The sequence below is a fragment of the Poecilia formosa genome, unplaced genomic scaffold, assembly GCF_000485575.1.
Source record: "Poecilia formosa unplaced genomic scaffold, Poecilia_formosa-5.1.2 Scaffold69, whole genome shotgun sequence".
Classification (NCBI taxonomy): domain Eukaryota; kingdom Metazoa; phylum Chordata; class Actinopteri; order Cyprinodontiformes; family Poeciliidae; genus Poecilia; species Poecilia formosa.
This window is the reverse complement of record NW_006800008.1, coordinates 1507674-1526680: the sequence shown is the minus strand read 5'-3', so window position 1 is coordinate 1526680 and position 19007 is coordinate 1507674. Positions and strand designations below refer to the sequence as shown.

General features: G+C 41.2%; 1 protein-coding gene across 11 annotated transcripts in view; it reads right to left on the bottom strand.

The window, feature by feature from the left end:
- The window catches only part of ppfia2 (PTPRF interacting protein alpha 2), a 160878-nt gene that overhangs the window by 8373 nt on the left and 133498 nt on the right, over positions 1 to 19007 (bottom strand). For 9 of the 11 annotated variants that reach the window (XR_001662536.1, XR_001662537.1, XM_016673041.1 and 6 more), the window contains exons 3-19: positions 18475 to 18549; positions 14100 to 14210; positions 12582 to 12803; positions 11274 to 11420; positions 9146 to 9280; positions 8464 to 8547; positions 6955 to 7086; positions 6806 to 6868; positions 6544 to 6635; positions 5741 to 5873; positions 5049 to 5266; positions 4200 to 4440; positions 3204 to 3233; positions 2948 to 3078; positions 2674 to 2855; positions 1963 to 2053; positions 866 to 868 (exon numbers count right to left, since the gene is read on the bottom strand). Coding sequence is in view for 9 of the 11 variants with exons in the window: in XM_016673041.1 (XP_016528527.1) it covers positions 866 to 868; positions 1963 to 2053; positions 2674 to 2855; positions 2948 to 3078; positions 3204 to 3233; positions 4200 to 4440; positions 5049 to 5266; positions 5741 to 5873; positions 6544 to 6635; positions 6806 to 6868; positions 6955 to 7086; positions 8464 to 8547; positions 9146 to 9280; positions 11274 to 11420; positions 12582 to 12803; positions 14100 to 14210; positions 18475 to 18549 (2090 nt within the window). In the remaining 2 variants the exon portion in view is untranslated. The remainder of the gene's footprint in view (positions 1 to 865; positions 869 to 1962; positions 2054 to 2673; positions 2856 to 2947; positions 3079 to 3203; positions 3234 to 4199; positions 4441 to 5048; positions 5267 to 5740; positions 5874 to 6543; positions 6636 to 6805; positions 6869 to 6954; positions 7087 to 8463; positions 8548 to 9145; positions 9281 to 11273; positions 11421 to 12581; positions 12804 to 14099; positions 14211 to 18474; positions 18550 to 19007) is intronic. The other 2 variants (XM_007555279.2, XM_016673047.1) reach the window with 2 other exon arrangements.

Below are 19007 nucleotides of genomic sequence, written 5' to 3'. Positions count from 1 at the left end.
TTCAACATATGGAGGATTTTCACTGAAATGCAACGACAAAGCTAACAGTTGAACACTTCTGAATATATAATTAAACGACAAAAAGTATTTTCTATTCTAAGCATTTTTTTATTGAGAAAAATGCTAAATATGTATCATTTTTCTTCCGTCTGAATAATATGCATTTGAATTTGAAGTTGTAGAATTAAAAAAATGCAAAAAAAAGTTCAAGTTGCATGAATGCTTCTGCAAGGCACTAATCACAGCAAACAAAAAGCCTACAGATGGTAGAAGAAATGCGTTCATCCAAATACAACCGAGTACATTCACCGTCTTAATCTATTTAGCAAATGGGGGAGATATAGTTGATGTTTTATGTTCAGCCTGCGTCTAATGCATGGTGAAATACATCCACTGAACATAGCTGGGGAGAGGGAAGTCAGGAAAAAGTCATGATAAATCAAAAACTGAGAAAAAAAAAAACCTTAAACACGCCCATAACCAGATACTGTAGCTGGTTACTTCACACACAGAAAGAGAAAGAGAGACACATAAAAGGAGAGAAGAGAGTTTGGGTGTGAAAATTAAGCCCCGGTTTAAGCGGCGGCTCAACCTCTATCCTGCCGCAGGCGCAGCTGCCATTGAGCTGTAGAAAGTGGGAGTGGGGGAGGAAGAAACATCTTCAGATGGTAAATGAAAACAGAAAGAAAAGCAATGGCTTCGTTAACAGCCACAAAGAAAGGGTAGATAGATAAGAGACGTCAGCTTTGGCACTGGTTCTTTCAGGACATGGTGGGACAGACAGGAGAGATGGCAGACAGCGCAAAAATGGCTCAAACAATGGTCAAATCCAGGAGGTCAGTTAGACATCCTCACAACAACTTACCCGCTTTGTTAGAGTCAGAGGATGATGAAAGGGAGAGGAAGGGTCAGAGAGAAAGAGGGGGAGAAAGAGCGACGGGGAGACAAAAGTACACAAATGTTAATGTGATAAAAGGCAGTTAACAAAATGACTTTAAAAACACACATGCACACACACTCGCTCACACACACACACACACAAACACGTCTCACTATGGAGGACATTCGTTTAACAGGAGCATCTGTAGACCAGTGAAAGAAGATGTCGTCTTCTACACATCTCGTGCAGCAGAGGGAATGAGAAATGCTTTGAAACAACAAGAACTCCCCCCAACCCCAACTTCCATGGCCTTACATTCAAATGCTCAGTTACATTCAGGTACTTTTTGGAGGAAAAATACACTAGTCCACAATGACACCACAGCGTTTAGTTTGATCGATCAAGATGCTGAAATGGAAAGAAAGTGCAGGCAGCTTATAATGGCATGCAGTGTGGAGGAGGCACCAAGATGCAGGGTGGTGGCGAGGCCCGGGTCCCGGACGCCGCTATGGAGAAGTCGGTGCGGTGGAAGGAAAAGAGCACATCTGTCATACAACAACCACTTTATATTGACCAACTACATGGGAGGCAAAGTTATTTGTCATGACAACTCAATGTGCACTTCGAGCAAATGACATTCATCATTTGGCACCGGAGCATGGCAAATGCACACACACACACACCCAATCACACGCATACTGCATATTGTGTACACTCTGAAGTGTAATGTACGAGTGCTGCGTTGGGAAAGCCGCCTATGGCTACTAAATTGACAGAGCACCTCTGTGGGATTAATTGGCTCTTCAGGCTGGATCAATAGTCTGACTCTGTGTTTGAATACAGCAACACTGATATCGGCTCCTGGACACTGATCCGGCTTCTGCCGTCTACCGACTGTTCTCAGCGTCGGATTTACTATTTCATACAGTGAAGCGAGTGCTGCAGGGTCAGCTAAACGCTGGAAACGGAGGCCGGCTGTGTTTTAAAGAATGGATTTGACTGTACAAGTTGCAGGAAGTGTGTTTTCAGAAGAGAGTGTGTCACGTTTTAACACATTTCTAGTTAAGAACTCATGATCTTACTTCTTTTTCAATCTGCGGTCCTTCTCAGCCTGAGTTCCCAGCTTGCCCACTCCCATGTCCTGGCCCGACGCGTCTAGGTCCATCATTGTGGCTGATGCAAAAGGAGAAACAGTACATTTTAGCTTTCTTTTTTAATGTCACGCACAAACATTAAGATTTTATATAGGCAAACAAAGATATGTCGTCTCATTTCCTGTGCAAGACATTCAGCATCTGTGAGAGTGATTTATAGCTTTAATCATTCCTGTTAGCCTCACACGGTGCCCGTTTAGCAACGTGTTAAAGTCAGAAGCTGACTTCTATTTTCTGTACAATTAGAACATTTTAACAAGTTTGCCATGCAGTTCAGTTGGGGCTTATTTAATTTCGATGTTGACATTTAAAGGACATGGATTTATTTAGATCTTTGGGTAAAATGAACTAAAAAGAATCCCAATCACCACCATTCAGTAAAATGTCAAAGAAGGACCAAAAGACATAAAAGTAAGGCTTTTCATTTTCTAGTTTTGTACATAATTTTACTTAAAATAGCGATTCACTTCTGTCTATTTCATAATTTCTAAACAAAAACCTTAGCCCTATCAAAAACTGTAGCACTTAAATATTTTGCGTCGCCATTTTTCTATATTATTCACATTTTTTCTTCTTCTAGGTTTGAAACAACTTTAATACTTTTTAAATTGTACCCATAATTCTGAAAGCACCGCTGACCTTGTGGATCTACCATGACCTGTCTGTGTGCTAGATGTGCCAGTCGGCCCTTTTCCTTTTTGCCGAACAAGCGCCCGATGGAGGATTTGATCCCTTTCTTCTTCGGCTGTTTGTGCAGGGAGTCTTGGCTGCTGGCTACGCTACTTAGGGCACTGGCTTCAGCCTCCAGAGAAGCCACAATCCTGAGGGCATAAATGTAAATGGACAACGCTGGCGAGAAAGAGAGGTTTACAAGTCTTTTTTTTTTTCATAAATATCTGAGCAGAAAGCGTACCCTCGTGCATCGTTGTGCGAGGAGGCTGGCAGTGTGTGCGTCATTCGTACGGTGCGCGGCGTCGGAGGAGGCGACGTCTCGCATTTGATGGTGGCCTTGTCCTCCCGGCCATCCTCCTCCACGGCTGCTATCTGAGGGACGAGGACAAAGGGGAGCAACATGAATCTGAAAACCCGACAAGCCAACAGTTCCTTCATGGAGCCGTTACAGCATTAAATGTAAATACGTTCATCAAACGTGCTGCTGCTGCCTGTACCTTTCTCCTGTGTTTCCTCAAATCACTGGGCTGCAGAATGGAGAGATAAAAAAAAAGATGGTAATATTGACATGTCAGTATGCGTGTGTGAAAACAAGGATGAAACAGTAAACGGCATATAAAAAGTTGGCACTGAATATAAACATCATGCACTAGTAGAAACCTATGAGCCGTTGCCAAACGTCTGTTCAGACAAACCAGTCATTTGATCAACAACATCAAAGCCTTTAAAAGAAATGCATTTACACATCATAACCTTGTGGCGGATTTGCATCCTATTTTTAGAACCATTTATTCCTCTTGCCCCCATCTGGGCTGATGCATCGTCTCTTCCTAAAGGAACTGCAAACAAAAAATGGTTTGAAATTGTCTGATTTTCATCATGGTTGCTCCTGATATGTGACCGGCCAGTTGTAAACTCAAAAATTGCATTTTTTAAGAATATTTTTTAAATCACCATATATGCTGAGTGGTTAGTACTGAGGGATTCATTTTGTTGGGAGATAAATGTACCTCACTCAGCTGATGGTGAAGTATTTGAACAGAAAGTGATCAGGACTTCACCAACATGCAGAATATTTGTTTTAATCACATTCATTGCGGTTTTGCGGGGGATGCGAGTGGATTTTTAATGAGATCAACTACATACTATTATCACTGCATGAACTATCTGCTGCATCTAATTAAACTTCAGTGCTGGGAGAAGAAAAACGTTTTACTTTCAAGCTGCTACTGTGCCTCACAAAAGTTTTTTTTTTAAACTTTTAAAAGTCCTCAGGGTCAGAGCAACTGACATCTTCTGTAATTTCATGAGGAAGATCCATAAAGACACATGAAACCTCAGCTTAAATCACGTTTTTGTCAATATATTTGGCTATGAGTAAACAGGGTCATTTTTGTTGCTAAATCACTTTTAAACACCAAGATTAGACAACTAATGTGTCCTAAGTTTTCTAGAAAAAAAAAAGGATACGTGTGATATGGTGCACATCTTACCAGAGTCATCACTCCCATGCGCTCCATGTCCCGTGCCGGGCTTCTAGGGTCCAGTTTAGGGGTGGAGTGGCCGCTGGGTGGGGAAGAGGAGGCCAGGGAGGAGGCTGTGGCTGAGGCAGTGATGGAGGCTCCATGGTGGTGCATACGGGCCAGGTTAAGGCCTTCCAGGCTGACGCTGGCCACCCGGTTCTCAATCTCCTCCGCTCGCAGCTCCGTTGACTCCTTCTCCTCCTGGATCAGCCTGAACCAAGAACGATTTGGAGCGCATTTATTGTGCTGTAAATGTTCTGGAGCAGAACTTAAAGCAGTTTAACTGGTAATAACAGCCCCTGTTGTGGTAAATTGTGCACATTTAGAGGGCTCAATGCCAAGAGAGCGAGATTGTTCCAGAATTTACTGTTATGTTCTGGTCTTCAGGGTGTGCTTCGGAAAAAATCTGCACAAAAGCCCCGGAATACCTTCAGACTGAAGCGAACTAATTAAGGGCTAAACGTAAGGTAATCCATTTGAAGTATATCCAGGATCTAATTCTGTAATTAGCTGAGAGGAAAACTCAGAGGATTCATGATCATTACATTCAGTCAGACTAAAATGAAGTGGCTGCAGAAGGAATGCTGATCCGTTTCTGTTGGGGTGAATGCAAATCAGCAACAAGCTTATTGACACTCCTTGAAATAAAGTGAAGTTGTGCTTCAGGTGATGAATACTGATCAGCACATTTTTATTACAGCACCAGGAACTAAGAGGCGTGTTGTTCTGGTGTTGTTTCGAGGGATAGAACAAAAAATTATTAGCTACATGCAAATGTAAAAAGTGTAATGGAGCAGAATTTCAGCATAACTGTTGTACCGTATCTCCTTGTTGATGGCGTCCAGCTGCTCTTGGAGCATCATGGCCAGAGTTTGTGCATCGGAGTGGCCGCTGGGGGAGAGAAGGTCCATGGAGCTGAACAGCGTCTCCCTGTCGTCGTCGTCGATGTCCGACATCTCGGTGTCGCTCTCGAAGTGGGGGCCTCCCAGAACGCCGAGCTGCTGCGAGCGCCATTCGTGCTCGCCAAGCGATTTGGCCTGGGCATGGAAACAAAATCATTTCTAAAAATAAAAACATTTTCTTGGGAAAAGGTTAAGTGAGTTCAGCTTAAAATGATCCACACCACTGGCAGCTTCAAGTTTATTTTCTTCAAGGAATAAGGTTTTTGATATTAAATGAGAGACAAATTGTCAATTTGCAAGAAAAATGAATAAAGGCATAAAGGTATAATATTAAATATTTAGAAATTTGTAAGAAAAACTCAAATTTTATCAGAAAAATCTCTCTACTAAGAAATGTCTGATTTAATAATGTCAGAGAATCTTAGTTGTTCTGTGTTTTCCTTCTAGTTCTAGACAGAATATCCAAGTTTTTTCTTAGGATTATGTAAAATTGAGTTTACTCTTCCATGGAAATATATTTTTTTCTTTCCCCTACAAAGACCCTGATGTTCTGTCTCAAATGAACCTAAAGCAAAGCGCTGCAGGTGAACTGCAGTGAATGCGTCTCACCTTTGTTTCCCGTAGACCCACTCGCCCCCTTCTCGGCCGGCGGATGACTTTGGCTGAGCGGTAATGGTCCGACTGGGTTTCCGCCAGAGATCCCAACGAGAAGCGAAGCTCAGCCGATGCGTCGAGATGAGACCTAAAACGCACATTTAATAAATCAAGCATCAACTTCTCTGCGTTGTTCCCCTAAAACCAAACCAACTTGTGTTTAAGGTGAATCACGTCTGGACTTGTTTTCTGTCTTTAGACCAATCACTAAAGTGGTGAGGTGGAAAATGAAGGATGAGAGACGGAAAATGTTCAGCTAAGCAGGCAGCAAACCAATCACAGCCTCCCTCAAGCAGAATGAATGTTCACGGTTTGTGCCTTTAAATCGTCTATGGCCCAGATTAGCATTGCTGATGTAAACACACCAGTGCTCTAATATTTAAAGTTCATGGTGCATAAAAGACATATCTGCAGAAATACCAGAAAATCCGTGAAAGCAGCATTTCCAACTGTGGTGTAACAGAGCGAATCAGATGCTTCCAGTAAACAGAAATAATTTAATATCTTCACACTTTAACTGCAGATTTAGCCTATTATTGCATTTTACAATAAACATCTTGTACAAACTGTGACGAAATGCTCCTTCTGCATGTTTTCTTACAATAGTCAACGGCAGCGACATATTTTAATACGTGCCTAAACCGTTTGCATTTTCAGCCACAACATGCATCACATGTGCATGTTTCACTGTAACAGAAATGACAGGACAGCGTGTGTGTAGCAGGCCCAACACACAGGGACTCAAACCGGCAACCTACCGAGACAGCGTGGGTTCTGTGAGGGAGCCTGCCCTCAGTCTGTACTGGTCGAGCTCCGATCTCAGCTTCTCGATCTCCTCTGCCAGCTGAGACTGGACAAAGCAAATCATCATCATCATCAATGAGCTACAATGTTTTTTAGGAACAATAGAAAACTACGTTAAATTCCTAGTCAAACATCCGAACATAAAAACTAAAGTCTACAACTCAAAAGTCTTACAAAACAACTTTCTATTTCATTGTTCAAATCCAGACAACATACTTTTTCATGTATAGACTCTTCATACTGTTTTCTGTATCCATCCGAGTCCTGGATCAACATGTTCTGCAAAGATGAGAACAAACGGCAACATTCAGTCACTGAGAACCGACATGACTGAGTCTCCGCTCTGCTGCCCTCCGTCTGCAGACCTTCTCCTCCAGAGCTGCCATTCGCTCCTTCAGGTGAAGCTGGAGCCGCTCGTTGGACTCGGTGAGGAGTCGATCCACCGTGTCCGAAAGTCGCTTGTTGTGCTCTTCGTTCATCTTTTCTCTTTGTCGTGCCTAGACGGTAAAACGCAGCAAGGACCAAACTGAGCTGAGTCACTTGTAAACGTCAGAATATGGTGCTAAAAATGTAACTGTGATTGTTTTTGTAAGAGTTTCATTGTTCTGGCCTCTTCTAACTAATATTATATATTTATGTCATGTGGAAAACTTACAGAACGGTTGCAGTTTGCTGGCATGTTTCACTTAGTGGGGGATAAAGGAAGAGTAAATGAACTAATCATGCAACTTCATTCTTCAACTACTTATAAACCCAGTAAAAAAAAATCTGCTGCAAAATTTTGGAAATATTCACTTTTCATCTTCTTTAAACCTTTTTATGATTTTTCATGTGCTCTTCTAGGAGTAAAAAAAATGTATGTCTTTATACTTTTGATGTGAAGACTGTATTTTAAATAAAAATTATTTTACATTCAAGTTCCATGGAAATGCTTGTTTTGTGCTCTTTTTTTATTTTTGTATCATTTGCTGATCTCTGTGTGTTTAATTTTCACTCCATGTCAATTATCTCTGAGCAGCAGGTGTGATGGAGACATTTAATCATCAAAACCATCTTTAAAAAGGTCAACTCATTAAAATACCCATTTTATGATTTTTAATAACCAAAAGAAAGGACAGCAACAATGACATCAGCCTTTAAAGTTTGATTAAAGCTAAATAAACTAATTCAACTTGTGTGACGTTCTGACCAAACTCTTTGTTTGCCTAATATTCTGTTTAGACCAACAAACCTTATTTTATGCAGATGTGGATAAATTTATAGGTATTCCATGAAGATTAATCTACTAAACAAAATTTGACCCTATTTATTTTTATTTATTAATTTGTTTTTGGAGAGTTGTATCTTGGCTTCACGAAGTCTCCATAGCAACCACTAGACATCGTCTACATAACAAGTGTCCTTTTCTATCCTACTGTCGTAACAATAACTCCAGAAAACTAAAAATTTGTTCTCATTTTTTGTTTCCTTTACTCGATAAATATGTTAAAAATTGGATTTTTCAGAATATTTTAAAGACATTTTTTACACATATGTACTATGAGTGAGAAAAAAGTGGACAGCACTCTATACATGCTCAGTTTTCACTTATTCAAATGGTGTTAAAAGGGACCAAAAGAGATCCATTTTAAACTGTCTGTATGATGCAGCAAAATGTGACAGCGTAACAGAAATGCTGTGAAGATTTTAATCCTAAAATAAATTTGACATGGCTGGGTGATTTGTGAGCACTATTCCTTCAGCAGAGCGTGTGAACCACACATTTGGTCAGGCTTCAGTGGTGATAAATCCCAAAAATGTGTCATCGGTTGTTGTCACATCAAACTGGCTGCCTGGTTAATGTTGCCTGGCACGACTCCTCCGCAGTGACTCACCCTGAGCAGCTCCTGGTTTTTCTCCTCCAACTGGCACTCCAAGTGCCTCATTCGCTCCTCGATGCTCCCGTGACGCTCCTCTGCCTACAGATGGATTAAAACATAGAGGGGACAGAAAGAAGCGCCACAATGATGTGCCTGTTTGAGAGCAGAAAGGGCAGCAGGAAAAAGAAAAAAAAAGAAGAAGCAGAGACGGATACAGAAGCAAAGCCCTGAACCAGAAAGTGAGAAACGGGTGTAGTTTAGAAAGCATCACTAGGGAGAGCAATCTGAGAGGAAGAGTGAAAGGGGAAAAGATCACAACCACAATGAAAAGGAGGAGAGCCTCTCCAGCGCAGCAAAGTAAGAGCTCCAGCTGGGCGTGCCATGCAGCTGTCCCACTGGTGGCCGAACAGCCAGAGCAGAATCCCAGTAACCGACCGCTACTAAACAATGTTCACTACAGGAGCTGGAGTTCCCCGTGGGTCTACCTTCCTAAGAATGGAGTTCATGTCTTCAAGCTTAGCTTCCATAATAAAGTGATAATCATCAGGGGAGGCGGAGGAGGAGCTGGAGTCGGACTATGCGGCCGAGGAAGAGGAGAAGGAATACGTTGAAATGTCATGGCGTGACACGCGGCGGCACAGGAGCATCCAGAGGTCAGGGTGTCTGTGGGGATGTGCGTACCGGTTTGCATTCCTACCTTGGTGAGGGCGGCTATCCTCTGGGCAAGTTCTGCCTCCACCTCCGGCAGCGTCTCCGCCTTCCTCATGGTCTGCTGCAGCTTCTGCTCGGCCAGCTCCAGCCTCTCCTGCAGCTGCCGGTTCTTCTCCTCCATCTGGACACAAACAGCAACACCAGGATTCACATGAGCACCGCCGTTTGTTTCAGTCGGTGTTTATTAGCTGCGCATGCCGGGTCCTGGTCGATCCGTCGGGTCTGCACAGCCTCAACGAGGAATTTATTGTCCTTTGAAAATGTTCACATTTTGTCACGTTACAAACACAAATGATTAACGTCCTTTAAAAATTACAATTACAGCTCAATTGGAGATCATCTATATATTAATCTCCAAGGTTTGCCAGTAATTTTGAAGTTTCTGTAGGTCAGGACTTTGACTAGACCATTCAAACACATGAGCAGGATTTCATCTATTGTAAGAATTTCCACAATTTTAACCCCCAACTTGTCTGATGTGATACTTTTGTAAGCAATAAATAAACAAACATGTATCCGTCTTCTTTCACTTAACAGCTACTTTATTTTAGTTTATCACATAAATTGTAAAGTTTGTGGTTGTAATGCGACACATGAATACTTCTGCACCGTTTGTCTAAAAAGAGTAATGTGAAACTCCAGATCTCAGCTCAAACAGTCAAATTTTAAGAGATTAAAAATCTGTTATTCAAAAAGTTGGTTTTCAATCGACACTGAAGCCGTTTTGTTTCCATTCGCTGTCCATCTAATCTATTTATTTCCATTAAGATCATCTGAATTTTCATAATGTTCTGGCCAACAAAAGGTGAAACAAAACAAACTTTAATCTCCCTTTTCTCTTCACCATCACCAGCACTGCATTGCTGCTAAAAAACAAAACAAAAAAAAAAAACATCCTTTGTTGGAAAAAAGCAGCAACTCCGCATTTGCCAATTACAGTTTCCAACTATCAGGTACTAACCACAGAAATGAAGCTCGGTGTTGCTGACTGACATATCTCCCTCATGTGTGTCGAGCGCTGAGCAGCGTTACTTTGCCTCGGACGGCAGCCTTTGCTTTCAGTGGCAGAAGCTTTGATCCCATAAGCATCAAGCCTGGCAGCTCAATATGCAATCATTTGACTGGAGTGGGCCAAGAATGTGTTGTTTCTGTGTCAGTGATATTTTCAGTTTTGAGGTCACACTGGGGAATCATGGCCATCTGCTTTTGGTTTGTAACTTGCTCCTGCGTGTATTTTTGGCCGTTTTGCTTGCCGTATCTTCTCACGGCTTCATCTTTCTGGAGCCACGGCCGAGTCTGCGTTCCATCAACACCTTATCTTCAGACATCAGTGGGTATCCTGAGCTTCATCTGCTGCCAACAGCACAAATGGACTCAATGCACAGCCTGTGATGGAGGGTGGCAGCAGGAGCTCAAAATACTAAAGCTTCATGGTACCTAAAGACAAAATGTCAGTAGTTCTGGTGTCTAAAACGCTGTTTAAACCCAAAAACTAAAAACCTAAAATATTAAAGTTTTCAGATGCTTTGTCATGATTAAATCTGATGTAGGTATTCTCAATAATTACATAACTAAATGTGATTAAAATGGAGTGAAGTAAAACTAATTTCAGCATACAGTTTGCACATTAACACCTAAAGGCAGAATAATGAGCAGTCAAGCATGCAGGAAACACTGGAAAGAGTGAGAGTCAGCTGGTCCAGTACTGTGCACTCACAGGTATAAAAAAAGCTATTTTTTGATGAGACCTCTGAAAAATTTTAATTATTGCAAACCAGCATTTCCAGCAAAAAGAGAAATTTTTTTTTTTCCCCCCATCCTTGTTTCATTAGGATGAAGAAACACAAAAGGGAATCCAAACCTCCATTTAGTATCGCCTGACTTGAAGTACTTCGACACTTAGATGATTTCTGACTTTGAAAACTTTGGATTACTTTTATCATTCTGTAGTGATCAGACCTGTTATCAGACACGCGCACTGCTCCAGATTGTCCAGCCTCAAGGGAGAATCTAACACACACAAAACCTCATAGTAAACTGGCTTCAGAGTCTACCGCCATCTTTGAGTTATTAACCTTCAAGCCTCTTTTAGATCCTCAGCAGGTTTTACCTACCTGTCTAAGGAATGCTTCTTTGTTGGCCAACTCATTCTCCAGCTTGTCGTTGATGTCGTGCACAGACGTGGCTTCTCGCTGCGCGCTCAGGTAGCGTTTCTCCAGCGTGACGATGCGTTCCTCCATGTCCTCCTTCTGGCACATGACCTGCGCACAATTATCAGAACAGTCAAGATCCTGGTGTTTTTTTTTTTTTTACATCTGTGTTAAATCAGAACTTTAGTTGTTGCTTATGTTTTCTGGATGTATAGAATGCATTAAAATACACAACAAAATATACTTTTATAGAGTAAAATAAAAAAGGAGCACTTGTGCAGGGCTCTCTAAAGCTGCACAAAATGAGTTGGGAAACTACAAAAAGCAAAAACTGAGTTTTTGAGAGTTCTGCTTCACAGTGGCAGGACTACCACAAAAACTATGAGAGTTAATTTCCTGCAGAAAGAACTGCAGGAGACAAAAAGCAACAAGAAATAGTCATCCTGCAAGGGTGGATAGATACTGCAGCTCTCAGAGACGACAGATAACGGTGATAACAAGCCGTCTTTCCAATAAGACTGCAATAAATGCCTCAGCCTGCATTGTTAGCAATCAATAGTAATTTCAGGCGTGGTTCAAAGGGGTATCAGCCTATATACATAGGCACAGTGAACAAGTACGCAGCTGTGCTATTGTGCTGTCGGCTATTGGAGAATTATTTTCTTCATTTTCTTTGCTGTATCTTGCAGTGTGCTAAATATTTACCAGCCAGCATTTAACATGTTAGAAATGTAGACATTTTAAGGAGGTATGCAGATATTTAGAGATTGAGATTAAAACCAGATGAATACATAAACTTTCTCATTGTCAAAATGGCCAAACTTGCTTATGTTTGCTAAATACCATCTGAGAAAATTATTGTGAAGCATTTTAGCATAGATGTGCACATTCAAAGTGGCTTTAAACCATTTGGAAAAGACTTTATGATGGACTTATGGCTTATAAAGCAACATCTGCAACATTTAAGCACCTTAAAATGCTACATCAGATCAGTCCATGAGGAATAGGCCACGTTTTCAGCAAACTACGTATTCCAATAAATTTTAAAACTGTGCTAACAGAGAGAAACTTTAGTTTGACGTAATTTCAAATAGTGAGAAAAAAACGTCATTTATTCAGGGCATGGATACATTGGATTTGAAATGCCAGCTTTTTCACACCACTGCAAGGATTCTCTCATGTCTTTTTCCTCCCCAACTTAGAAATATGCACGTTTCCCTCTCTTCTCTGCGCACATACAGCGCGTACAAGTGAATGTGTATGAGCTTTTACTTCTTTGATGTCTCTCTGGTACTTGTTGTTCATCTCCTCTGACTTGATGAGGTCTTTGCGGGCCGTCTCCAGCTCCTGCTCCACCTCGGACACCCTGGAGGACAGAGAGGACATGCGCTCCTTCATCTGGGCCAGCTCGTAGTTCTGCTTCTCCAGCAGATCCTGCAGCTCCACCACCTGGCTCGCCTCGCGGGCCGACTCCAGAGAGCCGTTCGACAGACGCTGGGAGGGAGACACAACATGTGCGAGGTCAACATAGGAAAGAAAAGCCTCCCTTAGAAACCATAACTGACATTTTTCAACCCATTTTTCAATCTCTTTTTTATTTTAGGTGTTTTAGTGCATAGCCGCAAAGCATGCAGTCTTTACAAAGTTTAGTTAGCTTACAAAGTAAAGTCAAATTTTAGAGACTGCATCTTCAGATAAAGGTGATATTGGTTAAAAACTAGCAGAAAGTGTATAAAATTCCCCATCCGTTGGCTGAAAAGTCTATATATGTGTCTATCTCTCATGAAAGTTTATTTTTACCTCATAGCAATAAAGATTTGGTAGACAAAATAAAGAATAGGAGTGAGAACAGAAAACAAAAGCATCAACGATTCCTAAAACAAAAAGAAAGCGTGACCTTTCCTGCCCTTGACCTCCTCCTACCTGCCACATTGAGGCCACAGCCATGTATATTTTACACCACAGGACAGGCCGTCACTCCCAGCTAATGGTGTTTGCAGCAGCGTCTCTGTCAGTCCTTGTGACTGCAGCGACGCTGAATGACTAAACCTCTCCATCACCGCAAGGTTAAAACTTTGCCTTCGTCGCATCACATGAGGAGCACGCAGCCAAACATTAACATGCAGAAAACAGCCTGTGTTTATATTCCTTTATTTTATCTCAACAGAACAGAGCAGATGATAACCGTCTTCTCATTACCTCTCGCCTCAGCGTGCGCGCTTTTCATCTCTCTACTCTCCACACCCGCCTATTCTCCTCCCCCCAAGCTGCAGCCTGCAGAGGACCAGCAGAGTAGCAGCCTTCCCATTGATCTAACCAACTATCCAGCTGCCTCTGTCTGCATGGAAATATTTTTTTAGCATCAGATACGAGGTTTGAAGTTCTGACGATGCCGATATAAAACAAAATCGGAGCGGCGTAGTGGAACAAGGTGCAGTTCCATGAGTTTTGAAGATTTTATTCCAAATTGACGGTACAGGGTGGATTTCATTGACCAAGATGTCAAATGAAGTCATGTTACAGCTCGGAAACGGCCTAAATTTAGTTCTTAGTACTCCTGATGAATGCAATAGTTTCCATCGACTGCTTGGTGCACAAAGAAGTTCCTGTCAGCTGTTTGAAGCAAGATGACCAGCCTGTCTTAAGAGAAAGACAAATTTGGCTCCTAAGGAAATACATTAGCATGTCATTGTTGGATTTTGAAATCATCTTTATTCCCTTTAAATAAATGTCTCACAGTACTGTTTATTTTCATTTACAGCCAGAAACCTGAGCTCCGGTGACGCTCACCTTGCCGTGAAGCTTTTGATGCGCTTCGCTGCCCTCCAGTAGGTCATCGCCTCCTTCACCGGACGCGACTTTCCTCTGAAGGTGAGCGTTTTGCTCTCGTAAGGCCACAATCTGTACGATCGTAAACACAGGTATACATTTAAAATATTCATTAATCGTGGAGCCAATGTTGGACAATGTTTAAAATGACGCGACAGAAAAATAAAGCTAGAAGTCTCGTAAAATCACAGTAACTATGACCTTAAGCAGCTAAAATCAGCACATCACCATGGATATGACCAGTAATAATGTTTACAGCTTTACAGTGACACAAGATCTTCTGTAGCTACAAAGTGCTTCTTTATCTTTCAAACTAAATACTTTAAAATTACCTCCAAACACAAACTGAATGCATCTCCTCGGATCTCTAAAAGCAGAGCTGAAGTAAATACCCGAGTCCAGAGTCCTCTGCATTAGCATTTACTTTAGATCAGCTTTTTAAAAGCGTTTTTCCTTGTGATTTTATTTAATTCTCCTTCTAACAGCAATGCAAGGCCACAGATTGGAAGACAGTCTTTTCAAGGTAAACAGAAAAACCTCCTTTCAGGGAGGAGGAGTCGAATTAGTGCTGAAATTGAACACAGCTGGATTTCCTGGCTCATTACTACATGCGTCTGTACTGAAGTCTAAAAGTCTGAGGAGCTTCTGCTGCATTTTATCTTTTAATATCCTTCGTTAAACAGCAAGCAATATTTCTATGGTTTACACAGGAGAGGAATTTCTTCAGTTTCTTTTATTGAACTTTAAAAAATGAAAACTTCAGCAGTGAGAAGGCAGAGACTGCTGGCAGGAAAACTTTAAGAGAATGAAGAAAGAAAAAGATGGGAGCAGCAAAAAAAATCACTGAAAGAAAGGAAGGATAAAATATTAAAGGAAATATTCAAAGGAATAAGAGAAAGAAAGATGATTAGAGAAGGGAAGAAATGATGGAAAGATCAAAGTGATTTGCCGTGTTGCGTAAGTTGTCTGTTTCTCTGATCATTTGCTGCTTGTGCTTCCTGCTCTGCTTTAACCCTCAGCATCCTCCTTACAGCAAAGGTCACAGAAGCACTTCAGCTACAAAAGGCTCACATTATTTAACTATAATCCCTCTGCAAGCAAAGAAGCAGCTCCAACAACAATCCGGTAGACTAACCCTAACCATGCAGGGAGGATGTTAAAGCTCCATCAGACTCTCGGTTCTCAGAAGCTTTCAGCGGGCTTTGACCTGAACTCTGCTTTCTCTGGTTTTTCTTTGGGGATTTCCCAGGATCGCTAATGTTTCGCTTTAAACACGTCATCCTGCGTGAAAGCACAGTGATCGTTTAGAGAAACAAGGTCATGTTTTGCGTGATATATTTTTTGCTTTAGAGGATAATCAATGACACAAACGGCAACAGAATTGTTTGCACGATCCAGACAGCGACCTCTGCCACTAAATAAGTCTGTGAAACGACCTCCTTGCTTCCGTACAACGAGGGTTAAAACACTACAGAGCATTTCTGTTCATTAATTTTAATGAGGTCAGAGCCGCGTCTCTGGATGTTTCCTCGACTATCCTGAGATCGTCTGCAGTTTCTCCACCTCAGAGATCAAACACCAACGCCACCCCTGACATGAAAGCCCAACAAATAATGAATGGAGTGCCGTGCATGCATCTCCAGCTCAGAAATTACACAGACGACAAGTTCAGATGGACAGGCTGCTGCCCTTCTCTTCTTCTTCTGGATCCGTCTCCACTACAAAATAGCAAGAACGAAAGAAAGGGACAGTGTGATGTTCCTCGTCTGTTTTTACAACAATTTCATGTTATGAGAAATGTCCGAAGTAGAGTGACGAAGGAGAAATTGAATTACTAGAAGGAGTGAAGGGTGATTTTGATTTTCTGCAAAGCAATTTACTGAATTGAAGAAGATTGAATCCATCCAGTAGCATGGAGGTTCGGTGCAGTCTACTTAAAATACAATCAGTCACAAATGGGGAAAAAATAACTCCAATTTCTTTCCTCATACAAAAACATTTTCCTTGAAGTCAAAATAAAGCCGTTTCTGCTCCGATTTCCTGCGCTATATTTGGGTTTATTTTAAAGGTAGCACAGTGGAAATAAATCTGATTGCATGTATGGATGTGCACTAAATATTCCAACATCAAACTTGGATTTCACATATAATACGACTGTTTTGATAAACGGCTGTCTTGTTTTCAACAGCAGGTTGTGAAAATGAAGGCTAAATATTCAGATATTCAACCATTTCCATATTCAGATGGTATTTGTGCTTGCAGTGCTCATCTCTAATCAGATCTCCCCATGTAAGTGGGACTAACCGGATTATACGACTTCAAACGTGTTGAATCTTCTGCAGGATCTGGTTTCATGTTGAGGTTAAAATACTGTTGTTTTTTTTGTTTCCCAAGCAGTGTTACCTACTGCTTAGATTTATTATCAATCAATGGTTTTTCAATGCCTCATCATGTTAAAAAGGAGACCAGAAAATGTGCAGGTCTGACGCAGATGACCCAGACAAATAAACTTGTTACTGGAAATGCCACAAAATAATGCATTCATTTTTCCTAAAATGCCAGGTTTTTTATCCGTAAGAAACTTTAAAGATGAAACCGAATGTTTTTGGATTTTTTTTTTTATTATGAAAGTCCAAAATAAGATATCGATATTAACATAAAATTTGAGGGCATCTGTCCACTCAGAAAAAACTATTAAAAAACAGGCTTTGGGAAAGTACTGCACAATATTTTTCCTTAAAAATACTAAAACATGCTTTGCAGGAGTCAGACCTGTACAGCATTAAAGAAAACTTACTAGCTTTGCAACAACATTTTAAATAAAGTCTCAGCTCTATCTGTGAGCAGAAGACAATGTCCACCTTCATTTTGTCAACTAAGAACAATGAGAATCCTAGAAAGAATACTGGCATTGTGTCACTTTAACAAACAAAAACAATTCTAAACATGTTGTGTAACTTTTCAACTGTTAAACTCATTTCCTTAATTGAGTATTTAAATAGATTCCAACACATCCAGTATAACATTTGATTTGACAGAAGCAAATTAGAATCCCTTGCGGTAATCAGTGTGTGGCCACTTGAGCACCTGTGACTGCACAAGGTCAAAGGTTGCAGATTTCATCAGTGTTGTGAAAATGCCTGCAGGGAAATGGGACTCGTACAAGACCTTCCATGCAAAATCAATTACCAGTTTGCTTGCTCACGCCTCCCTGGAGTCCCTGAAGTGAGACGTTTCTATTCAGCAACGGCAGTTTGAGCGTCTGTCTGCCGCCTGTAGGCCCGATCGCTCATCTGCCCACAGCTGGCGCGCGTTGTTAACCGTATATAAGGGGGAAGCTCACGGATGGACTGCAGAGGCTTTCTAACCTTGGCTCAGTGGTGTGAGAATTTCTAATGGCGCTACATTTCCTACCGCCGTGTCTGACGGTGCCTCAAATGCGCCGTTAAAATCAAGTTTCTTCTAGGAGAGAATAAGAAAAAAGAAAAACTTTAAAAACGACAGGCTTGTCAAATTACTCTCACTTCTCCAGAAAATGATCTTTGATTTTGCAGCCAAGTAGCTCACACCATCTCCTCTGAAACACTGTTCATTTCAGCTAAGATTGTGGTCTCCATACTTTTTCAGCTTTCGCTAAAGACGCACCTGCACACTCATTAGCACACATCTCTTTGGCCACAGTCGGCATCGACATTCGTTGCCTTTTTTTCGTTTATATTCTCATCTTTGCGCCTTCCAACCAAATCCCTGTCAGGATGTGACGACCACAAAAAGTCCAAGTGTGGTGACTGGTGACGGACTGGGAAGCGGCTGCTGGTGTGGAACATGAAGCAACTTTGATCTGAAAACAGCGAGTGTTCTTCTGCAGGTTCTGAGTTTTAGTGAAAAAAAAAAAAAGTTTATAGCAGGATATACATTGCTGTAAAAATGTGTGAGGCGTTTGTGCTCAAATAAACCTCTGAGAACCTCACAAAACACAGTTATGGTGAAATGAAATGCTTTCTGCAACTGGCTGCACTGGGTTTTATTGTAGAGGTTTTATTGTGTTTTGCAGCTTTTTGAATTGTCAAATCAAATGAAAACTTTTCCTGTCCACTTCACAGATACTTGCGTTTGTCTTTCACCTGAAATCCCAGTGATGCATTGACTTGTAACTTGACAAAATGTAGAAATTTCTATTTCTAGGATTTGTTGTACTAGAGAAAATCAACGTAAATACACTGGCCTGGGGCTCATTATCCAGTCAAACATTCAGCAAATCAGTGAACGTGTATTTAAGTAAGTATGTTTAAATATTAGCACAGCTGTTATTTCATATAAGCTCACAGTTTGTTACCTCCTGATTGGCTGCTGTGAGCTCCTCCTCCAAGGCAGAGACTCTCTCCAGTGACACTCGGAGTCTCTCTCTGACCTGAAAATATGAAAAGAGAAAACAATATTTACATCATTGTTCATTTAAATCTAACACGGCAGGAGATAAATCATTCTTTTCTCTGCTTATGGCTGTACAATAACACAAAAGGAACCCTGATTGAGTCCAAAAGTAATTTTTCTTTCAATATATCTCCCACCTTCTTGTTCTTATCTTTTCAACAATCTCAGAGGAGTTAACCCTGAATTAAAAACTTTTGAGTTGAGAATATGCCCAGTATCCCAAGACAATTTCACCACCCAAATCATCAGGCCTTAACAGAAGAGAGCATTTAGGGGTCAGGCTGAAAGCTGGCCTCCCTGTGGATCACAAAGGGGGGAACAGAGGGTAAAAGCAGCAACCCAACTATGGAAAACAAACAGTGCCAACAATGCTCAAGTCAGATAGTCTCATAGCATCGTTTTAAACAATAAATCAACATATAAATTCTATTAAAA